Raw genomic sequence first — 27,540 nt, 5'->3', positions numbered from 1 at the left:
GTTTAAGGAATTTAAATCTGAAGTAGAAAATCAAACAGGAAAAAGTATTAAAGCTCTTCGATCAGATCGTGGAGGTGAATATTTGAGTATTGAATTTGATGAATACTTGAGAGAGCATGGCATTGTTTCTCGGTGACTCCTCCAGAACGCCACACTGAATGGTGTATCGAAGGAGAAATCGTACCCTATTGGATATGGTACGTAGTATGATGAGCTATATTGATATGCCAATCTCCTTTTGGGGATTTGAATTATAATCAGAATTGTATATTCTGAATAGGAATACATCAAAATCACATTCTTCCACACCTTATGAGATATCGCAAGGAAAAAAACCAAGTCTTAAGTATGTTAAGATTTGGGGTTGTCCAGATTATATCAAAAAGCTGAACACTGATAAATTGGAGACCAGATCAGAAATAGGTCGATTTGTTGGATATCCAAAAGATAGTTTTGGATATTATTTTTATTTGCCTAATTCACTAAAGGTTGTGATAAGTAGAGATGCCACATTTCTTGAACAATAGTTTTTTCAAGAATTAGGCAAAGGAATGCAAATAGAGTTAGAATTGGAGAATTCTGACCAACCAGCATCGGATGGATATAGATCCATCTAGTCAACCAATACCCATTGATGAAACATCTACACTGTTCCTCGTAGAACAACTGTGGTATCTCACCCACTGAGATATGGTTTTCTTCATGAAGAAGAACAAGAGTTGTCTACTCATGAAGAAGTAGATCATGGAGATGATCCACTTACCTATGAAGAAGCTATATCAGATAAAGAATCATCAATATGGATTGATGATATGAAATCCGAGATTGAATCAATGTATAAGACTGAAGTTTGGTATCTAGTTGACCATCGGGAAGGTATTGTACCTAAAGGGACCAAAGGGGTTTTCAAGAAGAAAATTGGTTACGATGGAAAGGTAGAGATCTATAAGGCAAGGCTAGTAGCGAAGGGTTTCGCCAAAGGCAAGGAATAGACTATGAGGAGACTTTCTGCTTTGTTGCCATGCTTAAATCAATTAGGATTTTATTAGCAATAAATGCATACTATGATTATGAGATTGGGCGGATGGATGTCAAACTTTTCTCAATGGATGCATTGAAGAAAACATTTTCATGGAACAATCTAAGGGATTTGAATCCCAAGATGGTTCCAAGGTATGCAAGCTAAAGCGATCCATTTATGGGTTGAAACAAGCTTCGAGGAGTTGGAACATCCGTTTTGATGAAGCCATTAAATCCTTTGGTTTTATCAAAAATGAGGATGAGCCATGTGTATATAAGAAGGTTAGTGACAGTGCTATCACTTTCCTTGTCTTATATGTGGATGACATACTGTTGATGGGTAATGATACAGGTATGTTGACGACTATAAAGGTATGGTTGTCAAATACATTCTCCATGAAAGACTTAGGGGAGGCAACCTATATTCTTGGGATTCGCATCTATAGAGATAGAGCGAAAAGAATAATTGGTTTATCCCAAAGTCTATACTTGGAAAAGGTGTTAAAGAGGTTTAACATGCTTGATTTCAAGAGAGGATTGTTACCAGTGAGACATGGTATCCACCTTTCTAAAGAGATGTCTCCAAAGACACCTGAAGAAAGAGATAAGATGGCCAGGATTCCATATGCTTCGGCTATTGGAAGTTTAATGTATGCAATGTTGTGTACTAGGCCGGATATCGCATATGCTGTTAGTTTGACTAGCAGGTATCAATCCAATCCAGGTTTGGAACACTAGATAGCTGTCAAGAATATCCTTAAGTACTTGAGAAGAACTAAGGATTTATTCTTGATTTGTGGAGGTGGAGACTTGCAATTGGATGGTTATACTGATTCTGATTTTCAATCAGATATCGATGATAGAAAGTCTACCTCTGGATATGTGTTCATTTGTAATGGAGGTGTAGTCAGTTGGAAGAGTTCCAAACAGAGCACGACTGCAGATTCCACTCATCGAGGTCGAGTATATTCTCGCATCGATCTTTGCAAAGAAGTCGCTTGGATAAAGAAGTTCGTGACAGAACTTACAGTAGTTCCTTCCATTGAGTCAGCAGTTCCATTACACTGTGACAATAATGGAACAGTCATACAGGCTAAGGAACTAAGGTCTCACCCAAAATCCAAACACATAGAAAGGCACTACCACATTATCAGATATATAGTTGGGCAAGGCGATATAGCCATGCAGAAAAATAACATCAGCTGAAAAAAAAAAATCAGCTGATCCATTCACTAAGCTTTTGTCACAAGTTCAGTTAGACCGACATCTTGAGAAGATAGGTCTAAGGTATTGTAATGAATGGCTCTAGTGCTAGTGGGAGATTGTTAGTAGTATGCCCTAGAGCATATCATTTAGTATGTATCTTGTACATATTTTAATAATAAAAGGCATTTCCACTTTTCCGTTTACATAATATATTTATGTGTAATAGAAAAGGTCCATTGATATTTTGTTAGAAATATTATTCTTAAGTTGTTAAGAATATGAGTGACAATATTTCTAGCACAAAGTATCATAAATAGGTTCACAATCGAGGATACTTCATAATAAGGACATGACTTATCCAGAAAGATTGTATTCATGTTTGTTCCCAAGTTATTTATATGAGATATAAATAAGATGGAATGGTGAGTCTCATGCCATATAACAAACTTGATAGGCACTTATAAATGATAAGTAGGCCGAACCAGTGACACTTATGACAAGCACATGGAGTTTACTCTTGTCAATGTTTTGTCATAAATCATATCGATGCATATAATCTTTAGACTCGAGATAGCACAGTTATCTTGTATATAGGTAGTTTGAGTTTGATCGCTTTCATACTTGTACTATGTATGGGTATATGGGCATGTGTTGGCTCTGCTAGTTATATATGGAGGTAGGTGTTGATCAAGATGGAATCTGTTCCTCTAAGTAAATAGAGATAAAATCCTATGTTCATTTAATTGTTCTTGATGTTTCAAGTTCTGGCCAGACAGATAGATTTATTCGAGAAAAGAGTTTACGATGAGAAAAATCTTTTAATCAAGAACTGGAATTAAAAGAGAACATAATATTCATAGCAAATGGAGTTTGACATAAACCATGACTCGGCTTGAGTTGGGATTTTGTAACAGAGAGATTCTAGTGCATGGTAACATATGATTATAGGTTCATTTAAGGTAAACCTTATCACTAATTGGGTGGCCATGGCATGCTATGCTAGGTGTTAACCATGGTCTATGAGGTTCATAAAATGATTTAGAGAAATCATTTATGGTAAGAAAGAGTTCTGACGATATTAAGAGTTGATATCATGTCTCATTGCCAATTAGTGATGAGCCTAGTAAGTCACACACATACACAAGTTATCACCTATTTAAATATGATTTAATTAATTAATTAAAGAGTTTAATTGATTAATTAAATAGATTTGGTTTGCAATTAAATTGCAAAGTCCCTAGCATGACTTGAAACCAAATCTAGATTATTGGATGTGTAGTATAAATTAAATTTATATTTAAAGTGTTTAAATATGAATTTAATTGATGAGAAATTAATTAATAGAGATTAATTAATTAATTTATATTTGATATAAATTAATTAGAAGAAGAAAATAATTATTTTGGGTTAAGAACTCAAAATTAAGACACAGGGCATTTTGGTCATTTCACGATTGTGACACGTGGCACCATGAGATGGTGACACATGGCATAACACATAAGCTTGCCAAATGTTTTTAATCATGTAAGATGATTAAAATCAAGATTAAATATAGGTTTGACACTTGGCACAATGTGATTGGGTCACTTAAACCTAGAGCTAATCAAAAGGTGACATGTGGCTAGGGTTTAATGTGTTAACCTAGCTATTTAAGTGTGGTTATGAAAAGAAAACATAACCAGCAGCCTCTCCTCTCAATTGTCACGCCACTTTGAGCCTCTCCAGCTATTTCTCTTCATCTCTCATCAATTCAAAGAGATTAGCCATCAATCTCTTGAATTAAGAACACTAGAAATTGTTTCTAGTGTCCTGTTACATCTCTAATCTCTTAAAAGGCGTAACTTGAATTTCTAATTAATAGAAAAGGCTATAGAAGCTGTTCAAGGGCTGCCATAGGTGTTCTTGGTGTGGACAAACTACAGGGACAACAACATCTGTCCTGAAGACGAAACTCAAAGGCGACATTTGCAGCGCATCAAGAGGTTAGTGTAATCGTTCTTGATTTAATCTAGGGTTCTAAAATTAATCTGATTAATTTTAAAATCTTAAATGGCAAATACAGATCCAAAAACATATTAAAAGAGTTTTAATATGTTGTTTATCATTGAAATCAAATAGATAAAAATAAATCTTGCATGGTGCATGTGACCCTAGGTGAAAATTTTTGAATTCAATGGTATAATCTTGTGTTTTTCACGCTTCCGCTCCTTCACCTAGCACATCACCTCTATAACACTCCGTGCGGCAAATGGAAATAATCTATGGCTGGAGGCGGGGCCTCACTTGAGACCTTGACAAAATAGGGGGCAGGAATGATCCGAATCATACATTGAAATGAAGGAAACTAATCACTAGAAGCACCTTTTGGTGGAATGGCCTTGAGAGTTGGAAGAACTTCGAGGTTAAGCATGCTTGCTTGAAAGAAATCCTAGGATGGGTGACTTCCTGGGAAGTTTTCCATTCCACCTATGGGACAAAATCGTGAGGCTCAGGATGAGGTGGGCCAAAGCGGACAATTCTTGTAGTGGTTGGAGCAAGGGCATTATAGATGGTACCAAACTCACCACTAATAGTCGCTTCGAGTTAATTAGTGAAGTATCAGTGACGATAAACAACAGATTTGTCTCTAACCAATTTTTTTTGTGATAGAATTTCGATCCATCACTAAATCCGTCTTTAATACTTGTATTTTCTTGTAGTGTGTTAGGCATATCCTTCTCTATTGTTCAACTAAGATAACGTTCCTTAACCAACTTGTATACATCTTTCTCTTTAGTTGTTGTTTGTATGCTTAAGTCTCTTGTATTTTCCTAGCTAAACACTTACATATTCCTAATAATAATCTATTGACCTTCTTGTACTACAAATACTGCACCCACCCATGATAAAACCAATACACACAAGAATTTCAAATCATTAGTTCAAACACAAGCGTACTATTGAACCTTTATGAGAAAATATGTGTCATCATCTTAACGATTACCTTATTAACATCATAAATTTTTTTTATCTAGATCTGATTTACTATATATCCAAGATATAAAATGTATAATATCATCCGGTAAACACATTAGTCCCATATGTTTTTGTCTTGAATTCATGATAAATCTTGTTTAAACAAAAATTTTTCTTGCATCATATCAAATGTGATTTTTTTTCCTAACAACTCAATTAATAATGTTATAACCGACTCATATTCTGCGTTGCAACTAGTAACCCCACTTAAGAAAGAAGTAGCAAGTCTTTCAAGCACCCCACGGAAAAGGGCAACCGAGTCAAGTGAGACGCAGCTAAGTAATAATAGACATAGACATAAAAGATCAAATGACGACCGAGTCAACTCACAATATTCTTTCTTTTTTATAAAGACAAGGAAAAAAAAAAAGAAATGAAAAGAGAAGAAGAGAAAAAGATTCTCCAAAATGTGTAATGTAGCAGCCACTTCCAGGGGTGGGGGCTTGAAGGAACAAATTTCCAGAGAAATGTGATGTGAGTATAGTGAGTGGTGAGTGTCTCGTGGGTTAGCTAGTCGACAAATCAAACGGTACCAGTCTTCTCTTGTCTTTCTATTATCATCTCTCTCTCTGCCAGTCTTTTGTGTGGGTCCACTCTTCTAGCTAGCCACTCACCTCTCACGGGCTGCATTCTCATTATTTTCTTTTTTAAATTATTTTCTTTCTTTCTTCTTCATTCTGTCTCTTCTCTCTCAATCTCCCTTGTAGCCTCTGAAACAATTATAGCATAATCATTTTAATCTCTTTGATCTCTTGCTGGCTGTAAAGGCAACTCACTTTTCTCTTCTCTTTCTCTGTATCCTCCACTACACATGACAAGCTCCTTTATCAAATCCCACTTTTATTTGATCTTTACCCCTTCTTTTGTTTTGTTTTTTACATAAACATATTTCTTCTTTTTGCCTTTTCTTCACCATGCTTCAACGCATATATAATTATAATATTATATTGCTAGCTGGGTCCTTTTAAAAATTTTTAAATTCGTGTCAGAATTAAAATAATTTTCAAAATTTAAATAAAATTTTCAGAATTTAAATATCTATGATAGGTCGTTAGACAATTCAACACTTTGATTATTTTTGCAAATATATTATAGACGTACGTGGTGGTCCAGTTGAGTCTATGGATGACTGACTTGGAGAGGAGCCGTGTTAGATAAGGAGAGAGAGAGAGAGAGAGAGAGAGAGAGAGAGAGAGAAATATTCTATCTATAGTTATCACTGTATTTTTTGTTTGGTGTATTTGTCTTGGCTTCAAGCAAAGCTAAGCATGAGTATTGAGTTAAGGTAAGGATGCAATTTATGGAATTGGAGACAAGTCTAAATTTGAATTCTTTCTTTTAAAAGGGGAAGAATTTTTAAGAGATTTGTTGGAATTATGTTGAGCAGTGAAGCTTTTGTTTTTATTTTCTTGGTTTAATTATGTAGCTACTGCTCTACTCTCTCCCTCAGTTATTTCTTCTCTTTTAGCTAGTTTTAGGACACAAACCCACTTACTCTCGACTTCTGGATACCCATTACAATGATGTCTGAAGATGGGTTTTCTGTTCCCTCTTCCATCAGAGGCTTTGTTCTTCGAGAACAAACTCCAAACCCTAACCCTAACCCTACTGCAAATCTTGTAAAGAAGAAGAGAAATTTACCAGGAACACCAGGCAAGCTTAAATTCTCTTCACCTATATATATTTCTGCATGATTGTTTCAAAGTTATAAATTTTCTTTCTGGGTTTTATTTACTTGTTTCAAGCAGATCCAGATGCAGAAGTTATAGCTTTATCACCGAAATCTCTCATGGCAACAAACAGATTCATTTGCGAAATCTGCAACAAGGGTTTCCAGAGAGACCAAAATCTTCAACTTCACAGAAGAGGCCACAATCTCCCATGGAAGCTCAAGCAAAGATCAACCAAAGAGGTTCGCAAAAAGGTGTATATCTGCCCTGAAAAGAGCTGTGTGCACCACGATCCATCGAGAGCCCTAGGTGACCTCACAGGAATAAAGAAGCATTATAGCAGAAAGCATGGAGAGAAGAAGTGGAAGTGCGAGAAATGTTCAAAGAAATACGCAGTTCAATCAGATTGGAAAGCTCATAGCAAGATCTGTGGCACCAGAGAGTACAGATGTGACTGTGGCACCCTCTTCTCCAGGTTATTTGATTGTAGATTTCAAATCTCTCTCTCCCTCTTGATTCTTTGTTTGGTATGTAAAATATTCTCCGTTTTATATGATTAGTTTGTTGAAGAAATCAATGCACTCACAGGTAGACTTTAATGAGGGGTTTTATTAAATATATATATGATGCACTGAAATTTAATAAGGTCAGACCAAAAGGGTCTTTTATTATCTATAAATACACAACAAATTGTTGAAACGAGGTTTGTGCTTATCAAACAGGAAGGATAGCTTCATCACCCACAGAGCCTTCTGTGATGCTTTAGCAGAAGAAAGTGCACGATTCACTTCAGTTTCAGCAGCCATTAATGCAAACTTTAGAAGCGATTTGATCAATGGAGCTCCTAATAGTAATCACCATCAATCCACTGGGATATCTCAATTTTCATCAGTGTTTAGACCTGAATTTGCCCCTGGATCCGAGCTGGTGGGTGATCTTAGCATTGTTGATGGGCAAAAGCCAAGGCTTCCAATATGGCTAGACCATGCCAATCCTCAGATGAACCCAATTAATTCTAATGCCTTCTTGGCACCCAACTCAGCTTGCTTGCCTGAATTGGTTCAAACACCACAGATGAATACGTTTGGTTCAGCATCATCACAATCTCAGTGGCTCGGTAAGTACCAAGAAGCACCGTTTACAGGTGGCAGCAATCTCTCTATGTCGGCATTGCCACGAGGACTAAAAGAGGAAGAAGGGAACAAAGGAGATTTATCTGAATCTATAACTTCTTTGTATTCAAGTAACCAGCATCAGCAACAAAGAAACTCAGCTCACATGTCAGCTACTGCACTTTTACAGAAAGCAGCCCAAATGGGATCTACAAGGAGCAACCCGGCATTCAGTACCGGCAATGGAATTTCACTGATGAATTCACCATCTCTCTCAAATGCGTCCAACTTCCATTCTTATGACCAAAGCAAAAGTCCTGAAACCCGCAAGTTTCTGAGCAGGCAACCAAATCAAGCTGCAGAGAACTTTAACGAACTAGCAAATTCACTTTCTCCTTCAACTCCAGCCCCGTTTGTGGGTGATTCGAACTCGAGGTCAATCTTGGGTACTAATAATGCCACGAAGAACTTGAATCATTTAATGATGCAATCAAATAGGAAGCAAAACCATGGGAGCTCCAGTGAAGTGGAGGGAAGTTTAACCAGAGACTTTCTTGGTGTAGGAGGTGAAACACGCAGACCATTCTTGCAACAAGAGCTAGCGAAATTTGCATCGATGAGTTCAGTGATGGATTTGAGCCAATATAGTTCTGGGCATATATCGCTAAGTTAATCCAATTTCAGAAGGTAAGATTGCTGCTGTATTATACCCGAATTATGAAGCTACCTAGCTTAGCTAGGTTTTTTTTTTTTTTTTTTTTTTTTTTCTATACAGCGTTGTAGAATATTAGGTGAAAAACAAACAAAACTGATGAAGGGACTGAGTACCGAGTTGCACTCCATGGAAGCAAGCGAGTGAACTCGGTCGAGTTTGAATTGAGAGACTTGTGAGTGGTCAGGGACGTGGGCGCCACTGCATGTTGGAAGAGACTTAACAGAAAGAGACAGATATGGCAATCGATCAAGGGAGGCTGCTGGGACCCTCCATGTATGTAGTTTGTAGCTTCTCTCCTGTTTCTTTTTTCTCTCTTAACTTTTTTGAAAAAAAAAAAAAAATTCTGCTACTCAGATGATCACAGATCACAGGATTCAGAGCACCCTCTACTGTGATGGCTCTGATTCTTTTTAACACTAGACTAAATAAAGGGTTAATTTTCGTATGTATTGCACTCAATTATTGCCTGTGATTTAGTCATATATATATATATATATATATTATCAGATGACTCTAAGAGAAAGAAGATAAAATCATGTCAGAATTTAAATATATAATATGTGTAAATTAATTAAAGAATATGTATAAATATCTCACTCATTTATATATTAATGTCAAATTGACAAATTGCTTATAAAAATAAATTATTTTATTTGATATTATATTTTACTTATTTTATCAAAATTAAATTATATGAGAAATAGAAGAAGTAGCCAATTAAAGAATATTTGAGGCTTTCTTGTCTTTGATGGGGAACTAGTGGTTACACTCCGTCTTTTGTGAATTATTTATTATTTTATTTTAATAATATAATTTAATATATTTCTTATATTTTATATTTTTTATTATTCTTAAATTAATTGGCATACCTATTTACCAATAAAACAATGAGTAAAGTAAAAAAAAAAAAAAAAAAAGATATATGTCAGTGACTTAAAGTATCATTATTAAAAGTTTTTAATTTTTATATAAGAAATGTATTGAAAAATGATTTTTTAAATAAGTGAATACGAATTTTGTCAATTATTCAGAATGAATAATTGCTTTTGAACTATTAGTCTATTATTATAATTATAGTGAATAATTAAAGTGTATCAATCAATTATTCTGATGGGCGAATAATGCTAAAAATAGAATGCTAAGCTTTTGGAATATTAGTACAGTCTTATGGATTTTGCCGCGCAAGAAGAATCTATGATTTTTCAGTGAAATCACTGAAATAATGATCGAATATTGCAACAAAATGCATGTCCTCAAAGACTTTCAAGCTAGGGATGATGATGATGATAATGAGATGGAGAAGCAAGTACGCACTAGCTCTATCCCAAACAATTTTCATTTTTTAATTAATTTATTTTTAAAATATAAAATGAATTGTTAATTAAGGTTTTAATTTTAATATTATTAATTTATTATGAGCCATTATATATTAGCCTATGTTTAGTGTTTTGATCATAGTTAAAATATTAACTCTCTTATTTATATTGTTAAGTGATATAGTATTTATATTAGTATTTAGAGATTAGAGAGTAATTCACAAAAAATTACCCTTCCTAACTTAGATGTTAATGGAGCGTTTTGATCGGAGTTCATTAGATGATACAACTATTTTCACATTTAACAGCTAATCTAATAGCTATTTTCACTGAATACTTCTACCTCAAATTATTATATAAACAGTTAACCACTATCAGTCTAATAGCTAATAAAATAATTGATAACTACTAAAACAATTGACAACTACTATAATAATTAATATTGCCAAACAGAGTATAAACGTGTATAGCTACAAATTAATTAATTTAAAAATGTATTTTAGAAAATTTAGCTTTTAACTATTGTTGGAAAAAAAAATCAATTTGAGAAAGTTGCTTAATTTCTTGTTTTATTTGAATAAAATACATTTACTTTAAATGTTTTTAATAAAATTTTGGGATAAATTACATAAGTGCTACCTTAACTTAAGATCATGTAATGGTAAGGTATTTAAACTTTAATTTGTAACACAAAACTCCTAATATTTAATTTAAGTGACATAAAACCTCTTTTGTGATATTCAATAGCCAGCTTTTAAGTTATTTTTGCTAAAATAACATTTGTTATATTAAAATGTATATTTTTTTTTTCTATTAATTTGACTCTTACTAGGGAAAAAATTAATTTTGTTCTCTATTTATCAATAATTCTAACAATTCAAATTATATAATTTGACACTTTAATAACCTAAAATCTGTTTATCCGAAACTATCAATCCATAAAAATATAAATTTTCAATTTGATAAATATTATGTCAGCATAGATAATGTAGAAATCAACTATGCTGAAAGTTATTAGATGATTTTATATTATTAAAATTAAAAGTTAGTGAATCTTATGTTAAAAATTAAAATTTAAATACCTTATTATTTCATATCCTTAAATTAAGATATAGTCTAGATAATTTATCCAAGCATTTTGATATAATATTTCTTAACACCAAACTCAAACAACAATATTAAATAAACTCCTAATTTATAGCTTGTACATATATATGTTTAAATAATTTCTTCATTAAGAATTTGACATGCTCAAAAAATTAGTGCTTGAAGTAGCATAGTGGAGTTTCTGCAAATGTTTCCTATTAAATGTAAAATAGTTTGCCTGTCTCTCACCAAACTTTGAAGCTCAGTGATAATTCTTGTCGTTCATGGTGGGTGTTTTTAAAATTTATGAGAGAATAAAATAGGAGACAAGAAAGATTCGCTATGGAGAAGAGGACACATATATATATATATATATATATATATATATATATATATATATATATATATATATATAATGAAACAAAATTCAAAAATAGTCAGGCTGATGTCAATGTTTTAAAACTGATAGAAATAGAATCAGTTGGAATTTGTCTACTCATATATCAGAAATTTTGTTGATTCTTTATGGGGATGATCAAAATTGAAAATGTCACAACTATTTAAATTTTTATGTTGCCCAGTGATCATAACTACAGCTTTTTCTTTTTAAACTTGATATCCGTAATTCATAGGAAGACACAGTGAACAAGCACAGAAAAGTTGACAGACATAGCTAGGTATGGTTCCTAAGAAATTGCAAAATTAACGGTAATTTATTATTTTTATCACTCATTTTTTTAATTATTAATAAATAACTCATTAAGATTTGTTATTTTGATTAAGTTATATATGAAACCTAATAATCCATAAATATTAATTAGTTATATAAAATTTTGTTACAGCCATGCAGCATGCACTTTTAAACTTAAATCTTTGCTGACTCATGTTGACTATGCTAATTCTTTGCAAAATAATAAATTATCATTAATGTTGTCTGGTATTTTTGGATCACCCGATGATTGTGATTGAATTCTGAATTGCCTAAAACTAAAGAGAAAGTGAGGTCCTGGTAACAGCTACTCTGACTCTCAAATTAATTAAAAAGTAATTCAAAGAGGGTATTCTGAAAATAACATAATAGAGTAATAGTTGTATAAAATGAGTAACTTACTTGGGTAGGCGTTAAGAGCCTATTTATATGATGATAGTAGACATACTATCATGATTCTTGAGATTCTGATAATTAGTGCCAAGTTGTATGCTTTCATACGCTGTAAAAACATACCTTATCAACGTGATTCCCAACGAATATTCCTCTTATTGTTTTAACAGCCTTTCTTGTCCATATTTTTCCAAACTCATTCTTACTTGTCCGAAATCCATTTAAATTAGTTCATCCAAGTAGTCCCTCTAGTCTCCCTATATTCGGATTTCACACATTATAGTTAGTATCAAATCTCCTTGTTAGATCCGATCTCCAGTGGATTGGATCAAAGGGATTCGACCCACTAGAGATCGCTTTGGTTTTTAAGACACAACATCACTACCATCAACACTAAGTGAAATTAAGTGATTGCAATTTTAATATCTGAATTACTATATATTATCATTGACCCGATTGATAATCTTTCTTTTTGGAAATTACCTGATTTTTTCTACTAAGCTGATTTTTTTGCCATGATGAATTCTTGTCAAGTGTCAATCCAAAGAAGAAAAATGGGTGAATCCAAAGCTTATCATGGGTTAACTGGGATGATATGATTAGCATAAGGAGTAATTTCTGAATTTGCCATTAGTATTATTTTCGCCTTTTATATTATTATTATAGAATTTTCATTAAAAGTGCAATTAATTTTAGGTATTTGAATGGCTTTTTAAATTTAGTATTAGTGTTAGTTACATTATTAATTTGATTCGTTTCTATTGCTAATTCAAAAAGGTATTCTCAATAATTTGAGATTATGACTTTATGATTTGATTGAAGAATTTCATTTTCATATAGCTTAATCATTTTTATATCAAAGATTCCACATTTAATTTTCTCTTTAGAAAATAATTTTCTTATTTCAGACTTTTGAAGTTAGTAATGCATTATTAATATTAATAATTATTAAAAAATTATTATTTAATATTTGATTATCCTATTTTGAAAAGTGTATTGATTAGTTCCTATATTTTTGTTCAGCATTCACTCTTTACTCCTTTGATCATTTTAGACTTTAATTTGAATTTTATTTATTTATTGTAATTTGAAAAATATAATTGTATAGTTCATCTATTTTTTATGCATCAAACTTTTTAGTCTCTATAATGGTAATTTCTTTATCTTTTAGAATACATTAATTAACAGAAAACTTAATTTAAAATGAATAAAAAGACTAAAGAGTAGACAGAATAAAAATATAAAGATTAGCTACTGTATTTTTCTAAATAAAAAATTAAATAATTAATTTTATTAAAATAAAAGAACTAAATAATAATTTTATTATTATTATTATTATTATTATTATTATTATTATTATTATTATTATTATTATTATTAGTAGTAGTAGTAGTAGTAGTATTTAGAAATATATGAACAATTTTATGCATAACTTCTTCTTTTTGAATAATTATAAATGTGTATTATTCACATTAATATTTTATGTTTAAAACAGAATATTCTCTAATAAAATCAAATGGTGACCCTAAAATTTCATTTCGTTTATTAAGTAGTTCTTTTGTCCATTTTTAAAGCCTTTTATGGTTAGTCAATCTTTGAAAAATTAATTGTTTTCTCCATGTATTGTGCGAGTTATTTATTATTTTATTGTAATAACATGATTATATATATATATATTATAAAATTTTATTAATATAAAATTTTTAAATATTAATATATAAATTTTTTAATAATAATTAATATAATTTATATTTAATAATATATCATTCAATTTTAAAATAAGTTGATTAATAGATTATTTTTTATTTTTTTAAATTAATTGTCACATATATATATATTAATATAATGTTTTTTATAAAATAATTCATCCATTTTGTAATCTAATTGAAAATTTAAATAAAAAAATTATTTTTTGATAATTATATTTGTTTAGTATAAGATAAGAATTAATAGTTGAAATTCAAAAATATTTAAATAAAAGTTAATTTTATTTTAAATGTTAATATATAATATTTTTAATAGTCATCGATATAGTTTTATTTAATTAAAAATTGTGAAGTGAGTTTTAATAGATTGTTTTTTATTATTTTTTAAATTAATTGTCATATATTAATAAAACGATAAATAAAGTAAAAAAAAAAACGCATATATCATATGCCAATTTCAAAATTATTATTGTTAAAATTCTTAAATTTTAAATATAAGAAATATTTTTAAAAATAAATGTCTTAATTTCATAAAAAATTTTCTAATGAATAATTATCTATGTAAAATAATTTTTTTTAAAAAAAATAATTCTCCTTTTTCTAATCTAATTCAAAATTTAATTAAAAAAATATTATTTTTTCATAAATTTTTTAAGTATAAAATAAAATTTTATTAATTTAAATTCAAAAATATTTCAATAAAATGTTGATTTTAATAAGATAAATTAATTTATTTACATAAAAATATTAAAATAAAGATGAAACAAAGAGTAAGCCTCATGGCAATTTTTAAAATCTTTTTATTAAATTAGGCAACACACTCTTGTTAAACCATTTTGGAGGCTTATAATATCCTTGATCATTTGTCTCCTTCTCTCTAGCTCCCCTTATCTCTCTCTCTCTCTCTTCTTAATTTTGTCTCTCTTATCTATATTTCTCTTCCTACCACTTTGGATTAACCAACTCTATTTGGCTTTAATTTGAAATTTCTATTCTTATTTGACCCAAAAATTAATTTTAAATTTATTTAATTCTTGACTAAAAATAAAGAAATTTATTTCTTTTTTTTTTCAATGAAAAATCCTAGAAACTTCAAGATAATCTTCAGGATAATTAATCAAAAATCAAATTATATATAAGAGGAAAAGAAGATTATATATTTATGAATTGGATTAACCTAATAATTATAATGAAAAATAGCTTCAATATAAATGATTATGTCAAATTTAATCAATTAGTAGGTTAAAAATGTTCCATTCATCAAATTTGAATGAAATTAAATGGTACCACATGAAAAGCACCTTCCCACTTTATAATGTCTTATTCAAAGCAAATCACAGCTAAAATTGTCTTCAAAAATCAACTTCTCATTACACATTTTTCGTAAAGTGCCGGAAACTAAATTTCTTTCTAAATTAATCTCATAGGTGGCTTGTGTGGATAAAATTTGCCACCTTATAGCTTTCATATTGGCCCAGAGAAGACTTTTCTCTTTCTTTTTTTCCTCTCTCTCTCTCTCTTTTCCTTGTCACTCACTCTTGATGGACAAAAAATTGCTTTGCAGCCAATAATAAAGAAGGGCAGTTTTAATTTTTTTTTTTTCTAAATTAACTCAGAAGATTCCCATTTGATTTTATATTCAACAAGATGTGTAAGATGGGCCGTGAGAGGTACATTGGATTTTTTTTTATTAATTAGCTCAATTATTTTTTTTCTTTTCATGTATCTTGCACTACTGTTGAGCACAATGTACGTCTTTGTCTGTTCCCCACTTAGAATTTGAAAAGCAACAAGTTGTTTAAATGTTGTGCATCAAGTGGTGCAATAGGAAACTGATTTGAAAAGTGGAAAAAATGATTGACCATCTATATTATCCACACTATATTAGATCTTTTGTTGGAATAATTAATTTATGTTCACATACCACAAAGAATACAAAATAAAAAATAATTATAGACCTGTTTGGAATTGAGGTTGAAAAATATAAAAAATATTTTTTAAAAAATATAATTTTAAATTTTATTAAAAAAGGTAATTTTAAAAAAGATTATTTAATTATTTTAAAATTAAATTTAACTTTAAATTAATTTTTAATAATTAATAATTCATAATAAGATATTTTTTTAATAGAAATTCTAACAATAATGCGAATCAGATTTTATAACTTTGAAATTCAATCTCAATCACAACCTTTGATTAATCATACAAATTGCTTTTTCTTCAAAACCTCTTAATCATCTTTCATCACATCACCACCCTCCATTCCAACTAAGCAAAATCATACACCACGCCAAACTTGTCACAAAGAAAATGTTGCAGAAACTACACAAATTACTCCTAGTAACAGAACTTACTGTACCAGAAGTATTCTTATGATGGATATCATCATCATCTTCCTCATCAGGACTCTCTGCCTTAGTCTTTGTTGTTGCCAGCGCTGGCGCTGGTGCCGGAGGCTTAGGGGTAAATATGTCCAAAGGAAGTAGCACCTTATCCACTTTATATATAGCGAGATGGTCATCTGTGTACACAGTGTCAGAGATGGTTGTATTGATGAGCCCTGTAGTTATATTCACTAAATTCCCACTTGTTGTCACGTTAAGCTGAAACCTACCACCTGATCCAGCATGCGTCTTCAAATGGTTAGTCACAGTATCGGACTGGGAAGTAGAGATAAATGTTGGGACAATGTGAAACTGCACCAACTCCACTATTTGAGTTTAAGTTGCTATCCAGTTGGGTGGTTTTCAAGAGACGGATGAAGGACTTGAACTGGCCGGCCTTCTTGAGGATTTTTATGACATTAGTAGGGCCTCGTGGCGGCCCCGGAGCCGGAGAAGGTGACTGAGCTAGGGTAGTAGTGCAATAGAACAAGAAGAAAATAAAAAGTGACAATGAGAAGAGAAATTGTTGCTTCATCTTTGCAGTGTTTAATTTCTTGAGAAATAGACTTTGCACAAGTGTATTTTCATGGGTAGGGATGGTTTTTATTATGTTGGGAGGGATGAGTTAGGTATAATATGCAAAATTATAAGGAAAAATTTGGTGGATAGTTCCCTAATTTTTTTTTATTAAAGAACAAGTGAAGAATCAATGGGAGAGAGAGAGATAGAGTAGCAACTAGTTTGCTTAGAGTAGCAGGGACAAGAAAGGTAAAGATTTCAATATGCCTTTACCATAACTGACAAAACTTGCAATAGCGTTATTCTCACGATGCTTTGCAGTAGCAGAGAAATCATAGCTAAATGCTGCCCATGAAAAAAATTTCTCAACTCTCTCACATGCCCCATCTGTGGAATTCAGTAGTAATGATGCTCCTAGGTATGGGCGCGCTAGTACACATAACTGTTGGACAACTTCAATCTTAATTTGAATAATAATTAAGACTAATGGTTATAATTCCACTTCTAAATGATAATTAATATAATTAATATGAAAATCCTGAATAAAAACTTAATAAGAATTAAGACTAATGGATCTTTAAGACTTTTTAATTTGTTTTCTGTTTTGTTTGTTGTTTTTGGTGTTTATATTTTTGTCAGATTTTTTTCACCTTAAGTTGATTTTTTAAAGAAGACCTATTGGTTAGGGTTTAACTTAGCTTTCTCTACAAAGTTAAATAATAATATTTCTTGCTTAAAAAAAACTTAAATAAGAAGTAGATAAACAACATTAGATAAACAACATTAATTGCAAAGAGATCATAAATTAAGTTGAAACTCCTAAAATTATTGATTAAAAAGATGGATCCACCTTGAACAATGTAAACGATTACATCATATTACAATATGCACGTTAATATATAGAAATTTTAATTTTTTAACCAGAAAGGTGAAGGGTATCTCTTTACATTTTTATTTATATGATATTCATCCAAATTTGAAACTGTGATATGTATATATATATTTGATTTTTTATTAGAATTTAAATTTAAAATTATAATATTAAATATAATTTTTCAATATTATTAAATTAAAACCGACTTTTTTAATTCACAATTTTGATAAAGTAGATAAAATTTTTCCATATAAGGGATAAATGTTGGTGGGGGTCTAACTTTGCTGTCCCATTAATTCTGCGAAACATCACAATATCCATTGGTTACAATGAAGGTGGCAGCTTACTTTAACATGTATGGTCGGTGTTGAGAGCTGCTTTTCTTTTTGTCCTCAAGAAAGGTAAGAGACAAAAATCAACCAATTAGCTTTATAGCTTAATATTACTGAATCTTGAAATTCAAGCTCCGTAAACTCGTAAAATTTTTTGAAAAGTGTGAAAATTAGTCTTATTTATTTATATTATCAAATCAACTGTGTGAAAAATAACGTAGTGTATTTCTATTATGCAAAAAAAATAATTTATTTATGTAAAATTTAATAAGTTGTAATTTTTTAATTAAGTGTAATAGATTTATTAATTTATTTTTTAATTTATTATATTTTAAATTATTTTACGGATATTATTATTTTTTATAATTTAAAAGTAAATTATTTTATGAAAAATTAATTTATATATTAAAAATATATATATATATATATATATATATATATATATATATATATTTCTCAAGAAAGATTTCTTATAAGTGTATTTCTTAAAAATATATTTATGAAAAATAGAGTATTTTAAATTAAATAAGGCTTAAATTTCATTGAAAGTCGGTTAAAAAAATTGAAAAATGGCCTTAAACATCCAAATCCAACTGACCTCTCGCGGCCCATCTCTCTTGGGCCTCTACCATCTTCCAAATAATGCCATATGGCCCTGTATTTAGTTCTTTTACATGTTCATACAACAAAATTTTCTTCGGATACAAAACCCATTCGGTGATTTCTCTAGCTAGTGCTTGATTTTTGATAGGATTTCAACGATTAATAAAGATGAGAGTATTAATTTTTATTGGAATTTAATGTTATTAGTGAGTACTATAAAATTATTTTAAAAGTTTTTATTACATCATATCAATATTGGAGTTTGCTTGAAAATCAATTTAATTTTTTTTATAGTCCATTCGAATTTTGAAAATAATTAAGCTGACTTAATGCTATAGGAATTTAGAAAATTATATTTTAAATGTAAATTTTAAAAACATTCTAAAAAAATAAGTTAAAAATAAATAAAAAGTGAAAGAAAATGACAATGTTCAGCACATTCTAATTTGATTTATAGTAAGTGAAGACATTTGAATTTCAGATTGTGTATTTCTTAATTTCTTCTTTCGCTTTCAAAATGAAAAGCTCTGTTACATGCATTATAATCATTCCTACAATTCTGATTTCTTTCGATCATCTCATATGTATTGTGGAGTATGCGTGTTATTTTATTATTATAAAAATTTTATTAAAATTATCATTTCTTTCGATCATCTCATATGTATCGTGGAGTATGCGTGTTATTTTATTATTATAAAAATTTTATTAAAATTATCATAATTTTAATAGTGATCTATCGTGTTCTATTTATATTTTTTTTTCTTTAAATGTTGCAAAAGAGAGAAAAAAAAAGAAGAAGAGAAAGTTCAAAGCTTCCGATTCAATCTTAATCAGAAACAGCAATGATACATAAGAGAAATTATTGGAAAAGCACGAACTCACGTCGTCGATGACCACCATCGCTCAATATAATATACCAAGAGAAAATTAAACACCCTCTCCCACCCCACGATTCTTTAAGTGTCAAAGAAATAACATTGCAGCAGCTAAGACAACTCCAAGTACCAGCGCCCCATTATAATGTAAAACAGAGCTCATTGCACTAGATGCATCCTTAGGATTAATTTCCGGAGTCTCTGCTGACTTCGCCGGCGCTGGAGCCGTTGCCGGAGGAAAAAGGAGTTTAGGGAGTAGAACCTTGTCAATCTCATAAATAGCAACTTGTTTATCAGTGTATACGGTGTTAGCTATGCTTGTTTTTGTGAGTCCTGTGCTTATACTCACTGAACTATCAGTAGTGGATATGTTCACTGGGTAACGATCATCGGATCCAGCCAGTGTCTTTACTGGGTTACTCAGAGTCTGGAAGTCAGAAATTGAGAGAAATCTTGGTAATATATGAAACTGCACAAACGCCAACTTTTCTTTGTCGTTCAGAGAGTCCAGAGCACCTGCTTTAAGGTTTGTAAATGCAGTATCAGTTGGGGCAAAAACGGTGATACCATCAGTTGAGCTGTTGAGTTGGGAAGTTAACTGAAAATCCACATGTGTAGCCTTTATTAGGCGGATGAAGGTTATGAAGTGGCCGGCCTTCAGGAGGATTTGGATGACGTCTGTCGGGCCAGGCGGCGGCGAGGAGCTGTGTGGGCGGTGTGATGGATGGTGTGATGGTGCCTGTGCTGGAGCAGCTACTGGTGCAGAGGCTGGTGATTGGGAAAGTGTGTTGGTGCAATGGAAGAAGAGAAGGAGAAGTGTGAGTGAGAAAATAGATTGCTGCATTTTTTGGTGGCGGCGGCCTAAATTGCTTGAAGAAAGTGTGCAAAATTGGAGAACGTGTGGCCTAAATTGCTCAATTGCACAAGTGTTTGATGTGTAAAGAGGGGTTAGGGAGGGTTTTTATGAGGATGAAATTAGGTGTTATGTGCAATTTTTGGTTAGAATAACACATTGCTAGTAGTACCTTTTCCATCTTTAATAGTTTGCAAAAAAACTATAGATGCTGGCAACTTGTCTTACTTCAAAAGGTGGAGCATATACACTACAACAAAAACAAGATATAGTGGCATTTTCAAGGTAACATTTTATGCATATGTTGAAAAAAAAAAGAAAACCCAAGGTTAAATAACTCTATAAGTTACTCTATTTTTTATTCTTGTGATATTTTTAGGTAATTATCATATACGATTATTCAATTTTATGAGTATTTTTTTATAAATGCCATTAAATTTTAATTTCTTTTAATTTAATTTCATAAAAGTCATCGTAACAAAAAATTAAAGGTTTCAAGTTAATCTACCAACTTTTTTACTATTTTACCAATAAAATTACCTAATTAGTTGTTGCTAGTGGAGAATAAACGAAAAAAAAAAATAAGGAGTTTGACAGCAAAAGGGATAACTAGATGCATTTTATCCATCTTACTTTTTTTTTTAAAGAAACTAATAAAATAAAGTAACTTTATTTATAAAATAATTGATAGGTCAGCAGGTAAATTTAGAAACCTTTAATTTCTGATCATAGTAATTTTTATAAAATCAAATTAAAATTTAGTGAATTTTATAAAAAAAATTAAAATTTAGTGAATTTTATAAAAAAATTAAAATTTAGTGAATTTTGGGAAAAAAAATTAAAATTCAATAATTTTTATGAAAATGCTTATAAAGTTGAGTAAGTACATGTGATATTTATCCCAGTATTTTTTATTATATATATGGTAAATATTAATATAAATTTGTTTATAGCAATATTTATAATTGTTATAAAAAAGAATAAAATAAGATTTTCGGTAAATGTTGTTATAAATTAATTATTGATACATTTGTTATAAATATTAGGAAAAAAGAAAAAAGAAACAGAGTTGAAGCAACTTGGTTATGAAGTGGGGTGTAATGTGCAATGCTGGCTGCAGAAAACATAGTTGTTGTTACCTTAATCTTTCTTTCAAAAGGTGAAGGGCATTAATGGAGAAAGGGGTACAATATGATACTGTTGCAGCAACTTGTTTGCTTCAAAAAGCAGGGAAACACAGGGGATGAATTTGAAGTTTGTTGCAGGAGCAAAGATTTGTATGAATAAAATTGGAACTTGTGCTAGTAAAAGTGCAAGGTTCCTTCCATTGTCAACATCAGATAATCCAATCAATAGAAATATGTGATTCGGGGACAACTAATAAGCCAACTGTTGAGAGAAGTAAATGATGGGGATTCAGGAAACAAAAACATGAAATTTAAGATTTGGTAACATACTTTTTTAGGGCTAGGGATTAAACAAAGCAAGCCATTTGTGAACTGTTTGAACTTGGCTCGGTTTGACTTGTTTAGAAAATAAGTGGAGTTTAATCTCAATCTTTAGATTCACTTAATGAATGAGCCGAGTTCGAATTTAGTAGTATTCGACTCGTTAAAACTCATGAGTTAACTCATTTATAGGTTCGTGAGCTAGCTCACGAGCGAGCTCATTAAATAGGCCCGTGAACATATTAATTTATAAAAATATTTATATTAATTATTATATTTCATTATATTATAAATATTTATTATTTTATTTAAAAATATTTTAAAAATAATATATTATTTAAAATTATGATATAATTAATATATAAAATGTATTTATTAAATATAATTATTTATAATTTAAATTTAATTTTTATGAAAATTAAGTTTTTTTTTTAATATAAGCTAATCAAAATTACACTTTATAATCATAAATCTAAAATTTACTTTATAAATGAGTCGAGCTATTCAAGATTCAATTCGATAAAAAAAAACTCAATTTGGCTCAATTAGTTTAGAGCTCGTTTTCTAAACAAGTCAACCTTGAACTTATAAATATTCGGTTCAAGTTTGAAAAATTTGATGAATCAAATTTGAACTCTTTAAAACTTACTCAACTCGATTCATTTATATCTCTATAAACTTTTATTCACCGTAGATATAATCTGAATAAAAAAAAATTCTGCAGCAATAAAGCCCAGCCTACAAGCTTACCCTCACAAAAAAGCCTAGGGGCCAATTTCGCAGAAAATTTGGATTGATGAACTCAAAAGATTAAAGCCCATAAGAATTGGGTTTTGATATTTGACCCATGTTATTGTTTATTGGTCTTTTAAGCGTACTAATTTTTCTTTTATTTTTATAATTAGTTTTAATTACTTTTTGAATTCGGGATCTCATAATTTTTTAAAGTGTATTATTTAATATAATACAAAAATATTGATATATGCTAATATTTTTTTAATAAAAATTTATGAATAAGCAGAAATTCTGACAAATAAAATTATACATGCCGAGTGAGTTGATTGAATTGCGCTAAAAAGAACTATAATTAGTCATTAGGAATTGCAAAATACATATATATGGTATCATACTAAATTAACAATGGACATTCCATCGTTATATTTGTTTTAATTTTTATATAATAATATAAACATCTCTACTATCATATCTATCTCTATATAAAATGAATTAATGATGAATCCATAAAAAAAGACAGAAAATATTATCTCTATATTTTCATAATATTTTATAAATTAATTCTATATTTTATAATTAAAGTAATTAATAAAATTAGTGACTGTGTTCTTCTAAAAATATATATATGAAATGATATTTTTTTCTTAGACTTAATCCACCGTATATTTAAAACATAAATATGTAAAATTAATATATTTAATAGATAGATCATACTACATATCTTGTATATTTGAATTCCGATTAATAATGTAACACATTTCCCTAATGTGGTAGTATCTACGAGACATATTAACATAAATAACAATTGGAATATTTTTTGAATATTTCTTTTAATTTTTATATAATAATATAAACATCTATACTATCATATCTCAACCACTTAACTTTTTTGGAATATTTTTTTGATTAATAAGAATTGGAAGATGATATTTAACAACCATCTATAGAGAAATAAACAATGGTATATATATAATCATGAATATTAATGGCAAAATACATCAATACATGAAAATTTCGAATTGTGTTACAAAATTCACAAAATACACAAAAGCCAAAGGGGAAAGCAAGGAAACAAAAAAAAAAAAAAAATCCCCCAAAATTATTCACAAACTCAGAAGGATACAAATGTGGTTGAGGAAAAAAAAAAAAAAAAAAGGAAATGGCAATTATTCAAAGCACACTCACCCTGTTGATCACCACCACCGTTCATCCCAACCCCAGCAAAATTAGACACCATTGAAGAACTGAACCCGCCCGTTGGTACCTCGCTAGAATTCTTTTGTGTCACAAAGAAAATATTGCACCAACCACGCCAATTACCCCTAGGATCACCAAATTATCGTGCACAATACAGCTTAGTACTGCACCAGAAATATCCTTAGGAACCACAGGACTCTCTGCTCCTCCATCTTTTTTAGCCTTTGGGGGTGCTGGTGCCGGAGCAGGAGGCTTAGGGGCGAAAAGGTCTAGAGGGAGCAGCACCTTGTCAACCTGGTAAATGGCAACCTTCCCATCTGTGTACACAATTGCTGATACACTTGTATTGGTAAGTCCTGTGCTTATATTCACTAAATTTTCAGTGGTTGTCACATTGAGGGCATATCGATTGCCAGATCCTGAAAGTGTTTTTAAAGGGTTACTCACAGTCTGGAACTGGGAAGTCGACAGGAATCTTGGAATTATATGAAACTGCACTAACTCGATCTTTTCTTGATCAGATAGGGAGTTAAGTGTGCCTGATTTGATGATGCTTGAAAATGCGCCATCAGTTGGCGCAAAGATGGTTACCCCATCACTTGAGTCGTTGAGCTGGGAAAATAACTGGATATCTTCCTGGGTGGTTTTTATGAGGCGGACGAAGAAGTTGAAGTGACCAGCCTTTTGAAGGACTTTGACAACGTTGAGAGGGCCTTTTGATGGCATTACCGGGACTAGAGCGGGTGCAGGCGCAGCAGCTGCAGGTGGTGGAGGAGGAGGGGTTGCAGCAGGTGCTTTTGCTGGGGCAGGAGCTGCAGCAGGTGATTGGGCTAGGATTTTGGAGCAGTGGAGGAAGAGAAGGAGCAATGAAAATGAGAAGAGGGACTGTTCCTTCATGTTTGAGGTGCTTTTGGGCTGTGCTGTTGCTGTGAACTAGCTATGCTAAACTGTAATTTCTAGTTCTGCTTGAAAAATTCTTGATGTGGGAAATGGAGATAGAGGAGGTTTATATAATGGCAGGGAAGATGGGTGAAGTTAATTAGGTGCAATGCATAATTTGTAGTTACAGGTACTTGGTTGCTATAGCTAGTACCTTGTCTGAGAGCAAAAAGGTGGGGTATCAATGGAGAGAGAGTTACATATGCTGCAGTAGTGATTTTGCTTGAAAAGGCAGGAAAAACCAATAGGCCTGAGAGATTTTACAAGTGGGTGTGTGTAGGGTAAATGAAAATCTAAAAGATTGTGGAGGAGAAATGCATTATTTGTTAATCATTGAGCCTTCTTCTGTGATGGCTTAACTAAAGAAAGTGCCATTAATCCAATCATTAGTAACGATTATGTTCATTGTTTTAAGGCCTAATTACAAAATATCCGAACCTTTTAGGGAAATCATAATTTAATTCAAGAATTTCAATTTTGACAATTCAAATTAAATAAATTTTGAATTTATTCAATTGATCAAAATTACTCTTTTTATTTTATCTAGTTGAGTAAAACTAGGCATATTTATCAACTTCTCCTTCCTAAATATAATTTATTGATAAAAATTATCTTATGAAATGTTAAAATTAAAATATTATGCAACTTTTCTTAAAAGTTACGTACACGAATACATTCATATTTTAGTCAAAACTTTGATATAAGAGTATTACAAGTCTTTTATAAGGCGTAACAAAAGGACAAGTAGGTGCATTTATATATGTGCAAATTTAACTGCAATATATTTTTGTAATAATTTATTTCTATAAATAAAGTATACATTTAAACTGCGAATAATCTATATAGTTCATATTAATTAAGTGATTATATAGTAAATTAGTGAAATAATTATAGTGGAGATCTTAGAGTATTTTGCATGAATATAGATTTGTGATTCATATAATTGAATCAATGATGTTAGGTCTTTTAATTTTATATATATATATATATATATATAATTTACAGATGCTTAATTATGTAATTCAAAACAACTATGATGAATTGCGCATTTGGCTAAATAATTGAAAACATATTCCTATGAATTTTTATTTTTGTAAAATGTTTAGAATTTTCCATTTTTGGTTAGTCGATATTAATTTTATATAAAGGCTTGTTGTCGTGGGCAATCACATTCAGCAGCTCGCACTTGTGCGTCTCATGCATTTTCCTCTTAGCCATCAATCCATAAGAAATGATGTTACATTTTTCTTTCGAAAAGTTAATTTATTTAGGCACAAATCTTCCATTCATTTGATGTGAGAGAGACCCAACTTTTATAACTTGATTGAGTTTCGCAGCTTAAATCCCCACATTTTTTTTATTTAATTACTAATAAATTTTAATTTAATTCAATATTATACTGAAATCATTTTCCAAGCAGTGAGATACGAGCTTAGATAAAAATTTATTTATATTGGATTTTATTTTGTTATTTATTTTGATTTTATTATTAAAATTTAAATTAAATAATTTTAACACTGTTAAATCAAAATTTATATATTTTTTTCCACGATAAAAATAATATCATGATCGATTTTTCATTTATGAAGGATTCTACAAGAACTCCAGAGCAAAATTGCAATTATTCAAAAACACTCACTCAATCACCCAATTCCCCAGAATCATGAAACACAGAAAAAAGGAAACCATGCAAGCCGGCCAGCTTCGATCAGAGGGAAACCATTGCAGTAACCAAACCAACTGCAAAGTGTTCGAACAATAGATAATCATACACTATCAAGCTTACTGCACCAGAAAGATCCTTAGGAGCAACAGGACTCTCTACAATGGGAGCCTTCGTAGGCTTTTCTGGAGCCGGTGCAGGTGATGGAGCTGGAGATGGAGGCTTAGGAGTGAACATGTCCAGAGGAAGTAGCACCCTGTCAACCTGATAAATAGCAAGCCGGGAATCAGTGTACACAGTTCCAGATATCGTTGTATTGGTGAGTCCTGTAGTTATGTTCACTAAATTCCCTGCGGTGGTCACATTAAGCGCAAACCGGTTACCTGCTCCGGCCAATGTCCTTACAGGGTTACTCACAGTCTGGAATTGGGAAGTTGATATGAACGTAGGTACTATGTGAAACTTCACTAACTCTATCTTGTCTCCATCGGTTAGGGAATTGAGGGTGCCTCCTTTGAGGCCTGAAAATGCACCATCACTTGGTGCGAAGATGGTTGCTCCATTGTTGGTGTTGTTGAGCTGCAAGAATAACTCTCTATCAACTTGGGTAGATTTCAATAAGCGGACGAACACAGTGAAGTGGCTAGCCTTTCCAAGAATCTTTACAACGTCAAGGGGGCCAGGTGATGCGGCTACTTGTACTCCGGATGGTGATTGTGCTGGGGGTGCAGGTGGTGCCTTTACCGGGGCTACTGGTGGTGCTTGTACTGGAGCAGCAGCTGGTGATTGGGCAAAAGTTTTGGAGTGGAAAAAGAGAATGAGAAGTGAAAATGAAAAGAGGGATTGTGGCTTCATTTTCCTAGTGTTTTTAGCTAGGGAATGAAGCTTAAATCGCTTGGAAGTTAAGTGAAGAGAGGTTTGATGTGCAGAGAGGGGTTTAAGGGGGGTTTTATTTATAGTGATGGAGAGAAGATGTATTAGTTACATTACTATCCATTGCCTTAATCAGCCATGGAAAGGTAGAAGGTACCCATAATATAGAGCTGCCTGCAACTAATTTTTATAATTGGCTTCAAAAGCACGAAAAAAAAAATCAGTTGGGTTTTAATTTAATTATCCAAAGCAAATAACTCTGTAAATATAAAGCCAATGGGATTTGTATGCATCAAA

At 31.0% G+C, this 27,540-nt stretch overlaps 4 protein-coding genes and 1 pseudogene across 5 annotated transcripts; 1 reads left to right on the top strand and 4 right to left on the bottom strand.

Moving 5' to 3' along the window:
• The first annotated feature begins 5,934 nt into the window (after window positions 1-5,934).
• Window positions 5,935-9,183, top strand: LOC110667323 (zinc finger protein BALDIBIS). 2 transcript variants are annotated; one of them, XM_021828131.2, is made up of 4 exons: window positions 5,935-6,894; window positions 6,990-7,386; window positions 7,634-8,710; window positions 8,799-9,183. In XM_021828131.2, exons 1-3 carry the CDS (start codon window positions 6,762-6,764, stop codon window positions 8,694-8,696), a joined length of 1,593 nt encoding a protein of 530 aa, XP_021683823.2. In that variant the 5' UTR covers window positions 5,935-6,761; the 3' UTR covers window positions 8,697-8,710; window positions 8,799-9,183. The 2 variants fall into 2 exon arrangements, with proteins under 2 accessions (XP_021683823.2, XP_057998503.1); XM_058142520.1 differs by having other exon boundaries at window positions 5,936-6,894; window positions 7,634-9,183.
• Window positions 9,184-16,120: 6,937 nt separating this feature from the next.
• LOC110667342 (fasciclin-like arabinogalactan protein 12) lies at window positions 16,121-17,248 on the bottom strand (annotated as a pseudogene).
• A 2,212-nt stretch (window positions 17,249-19,460) lies between these two features.
• LOC110667344 (fasciclin-like arabinogalactan protein 12) lies at window positions 19,461-20,487 on the bottom strand. The gene has a single exon (XM_021828152.2). It carries the CDS (start codon window positions 20,377-20,379, stop codon window positions 19,624-19,626), a length of 756 nt encoding a protein of 251 aa, XP_021683844.2. The 5' UTR covers window positions 20,380-20,487; the 3' UTR covers window positions 19,461-19,623.
• A 3,026-nt stretch (window positions 20,488-23,513) lies between these two features.
• Window positions 23,514-24,763, bottom strand: LOC110667341 (fasciclin-like arabinogalactan protein 12). Its single transcript, XM_021828149.2, has one exon. The coding sequence runs from the start codon at window positions 24,663-24,665 to the stop codon at window positions 23,856-23,858; it is 810 nt and encodes a 269-aa protein (XP_021683841.2). The 5' UTR covers window positions 24,666-24,763; the 3' UTR covers window positions 23,514-23,855.
• A 1,475-nt stretch (window positions 24,764-26,238) lies between these two features.
• Window positions 26,239-27,316, bottom strand: LOC110667340 (fasciclin-like arabinogalactan protein 12). Its single transcript, XM_021828148.2, has one exon. It carries the CDS (start codon window positions 27,223-27,225, stop codon window positions 26,416-26,418), a length of 810 nt encoding a protein of 269 aa, XP_021683840.2. The 5' UTR covers window positions 27,226-27,316; the 3' UTR covers window positions 26,239-26,415.
• Window positions 27,317-27,540: the final 224 nt, after the last annotated feature.

This window comes from Hevea brasiliensis, chromosome 1, assembly GCF_030052815.1.
Source record: "Hevea brasiliensis isolate MT/VB/25A 57/8 chromosome 1, ASM3005281v1, whole genome shotgun sequence".
Lineage (NCBI taxonomy): Eukaryota > Viridiplantae > Streptophyta > Magnoliopsida > Malpighiales > Euphorbiaceae > Hevea > Hevea brasiliensis.
This window is presented reverse-complemented; position numbering and strand designations above follow the sequence as displayed.

Excerpts from the sequence above, each read along its gene's own strand:
- LOC110667323 (XM_021828131.2), top strand. The coding sequence starts at position 6,762 with ATGATGTCTGAAGATGGGTTTTCTGTTCCCTCTTCCATCAGAGGCTTT. Across the intron at positions 6,895-6,989 it reads AAATTTACCAGGAACACCAG|ATCCAGATGCAGAAGTTATA; the intron begins GCAAGCTTAAAT and ends TGTTTCAAGCAG. Across the intron at positions 7,387-7,633 it reads TGTGGCACCCTCTTCTCCAG|GAAGGATAGCTTCATCACCC; the intron begins GTTATTTGATTG and ends CTTATCAAACAG.
- LOC110667344 (XM_021828152.2), bottom strand. The coding sequence starts at position 20,379 with ATGCAGCAATCTATTTTCTCACTCACACTTCTCCTTCTCTTCTTCCAT.
- LOC110667341 (XM_021828149.2), bottom strand. The coding sequence starts at position 24,665 with ATGAAGGAACAGTCCCTCTTCTCATTTTCATTGCTCCTTCTCTTCCTC.
- LOC110667340 (XM_021828148.2), bottom strand. The coding sequence starts at position 27,225 with ATGAAGCCACAATCCCTCTTTTCATTTTCACTTCTCATTCTCTTTTTC.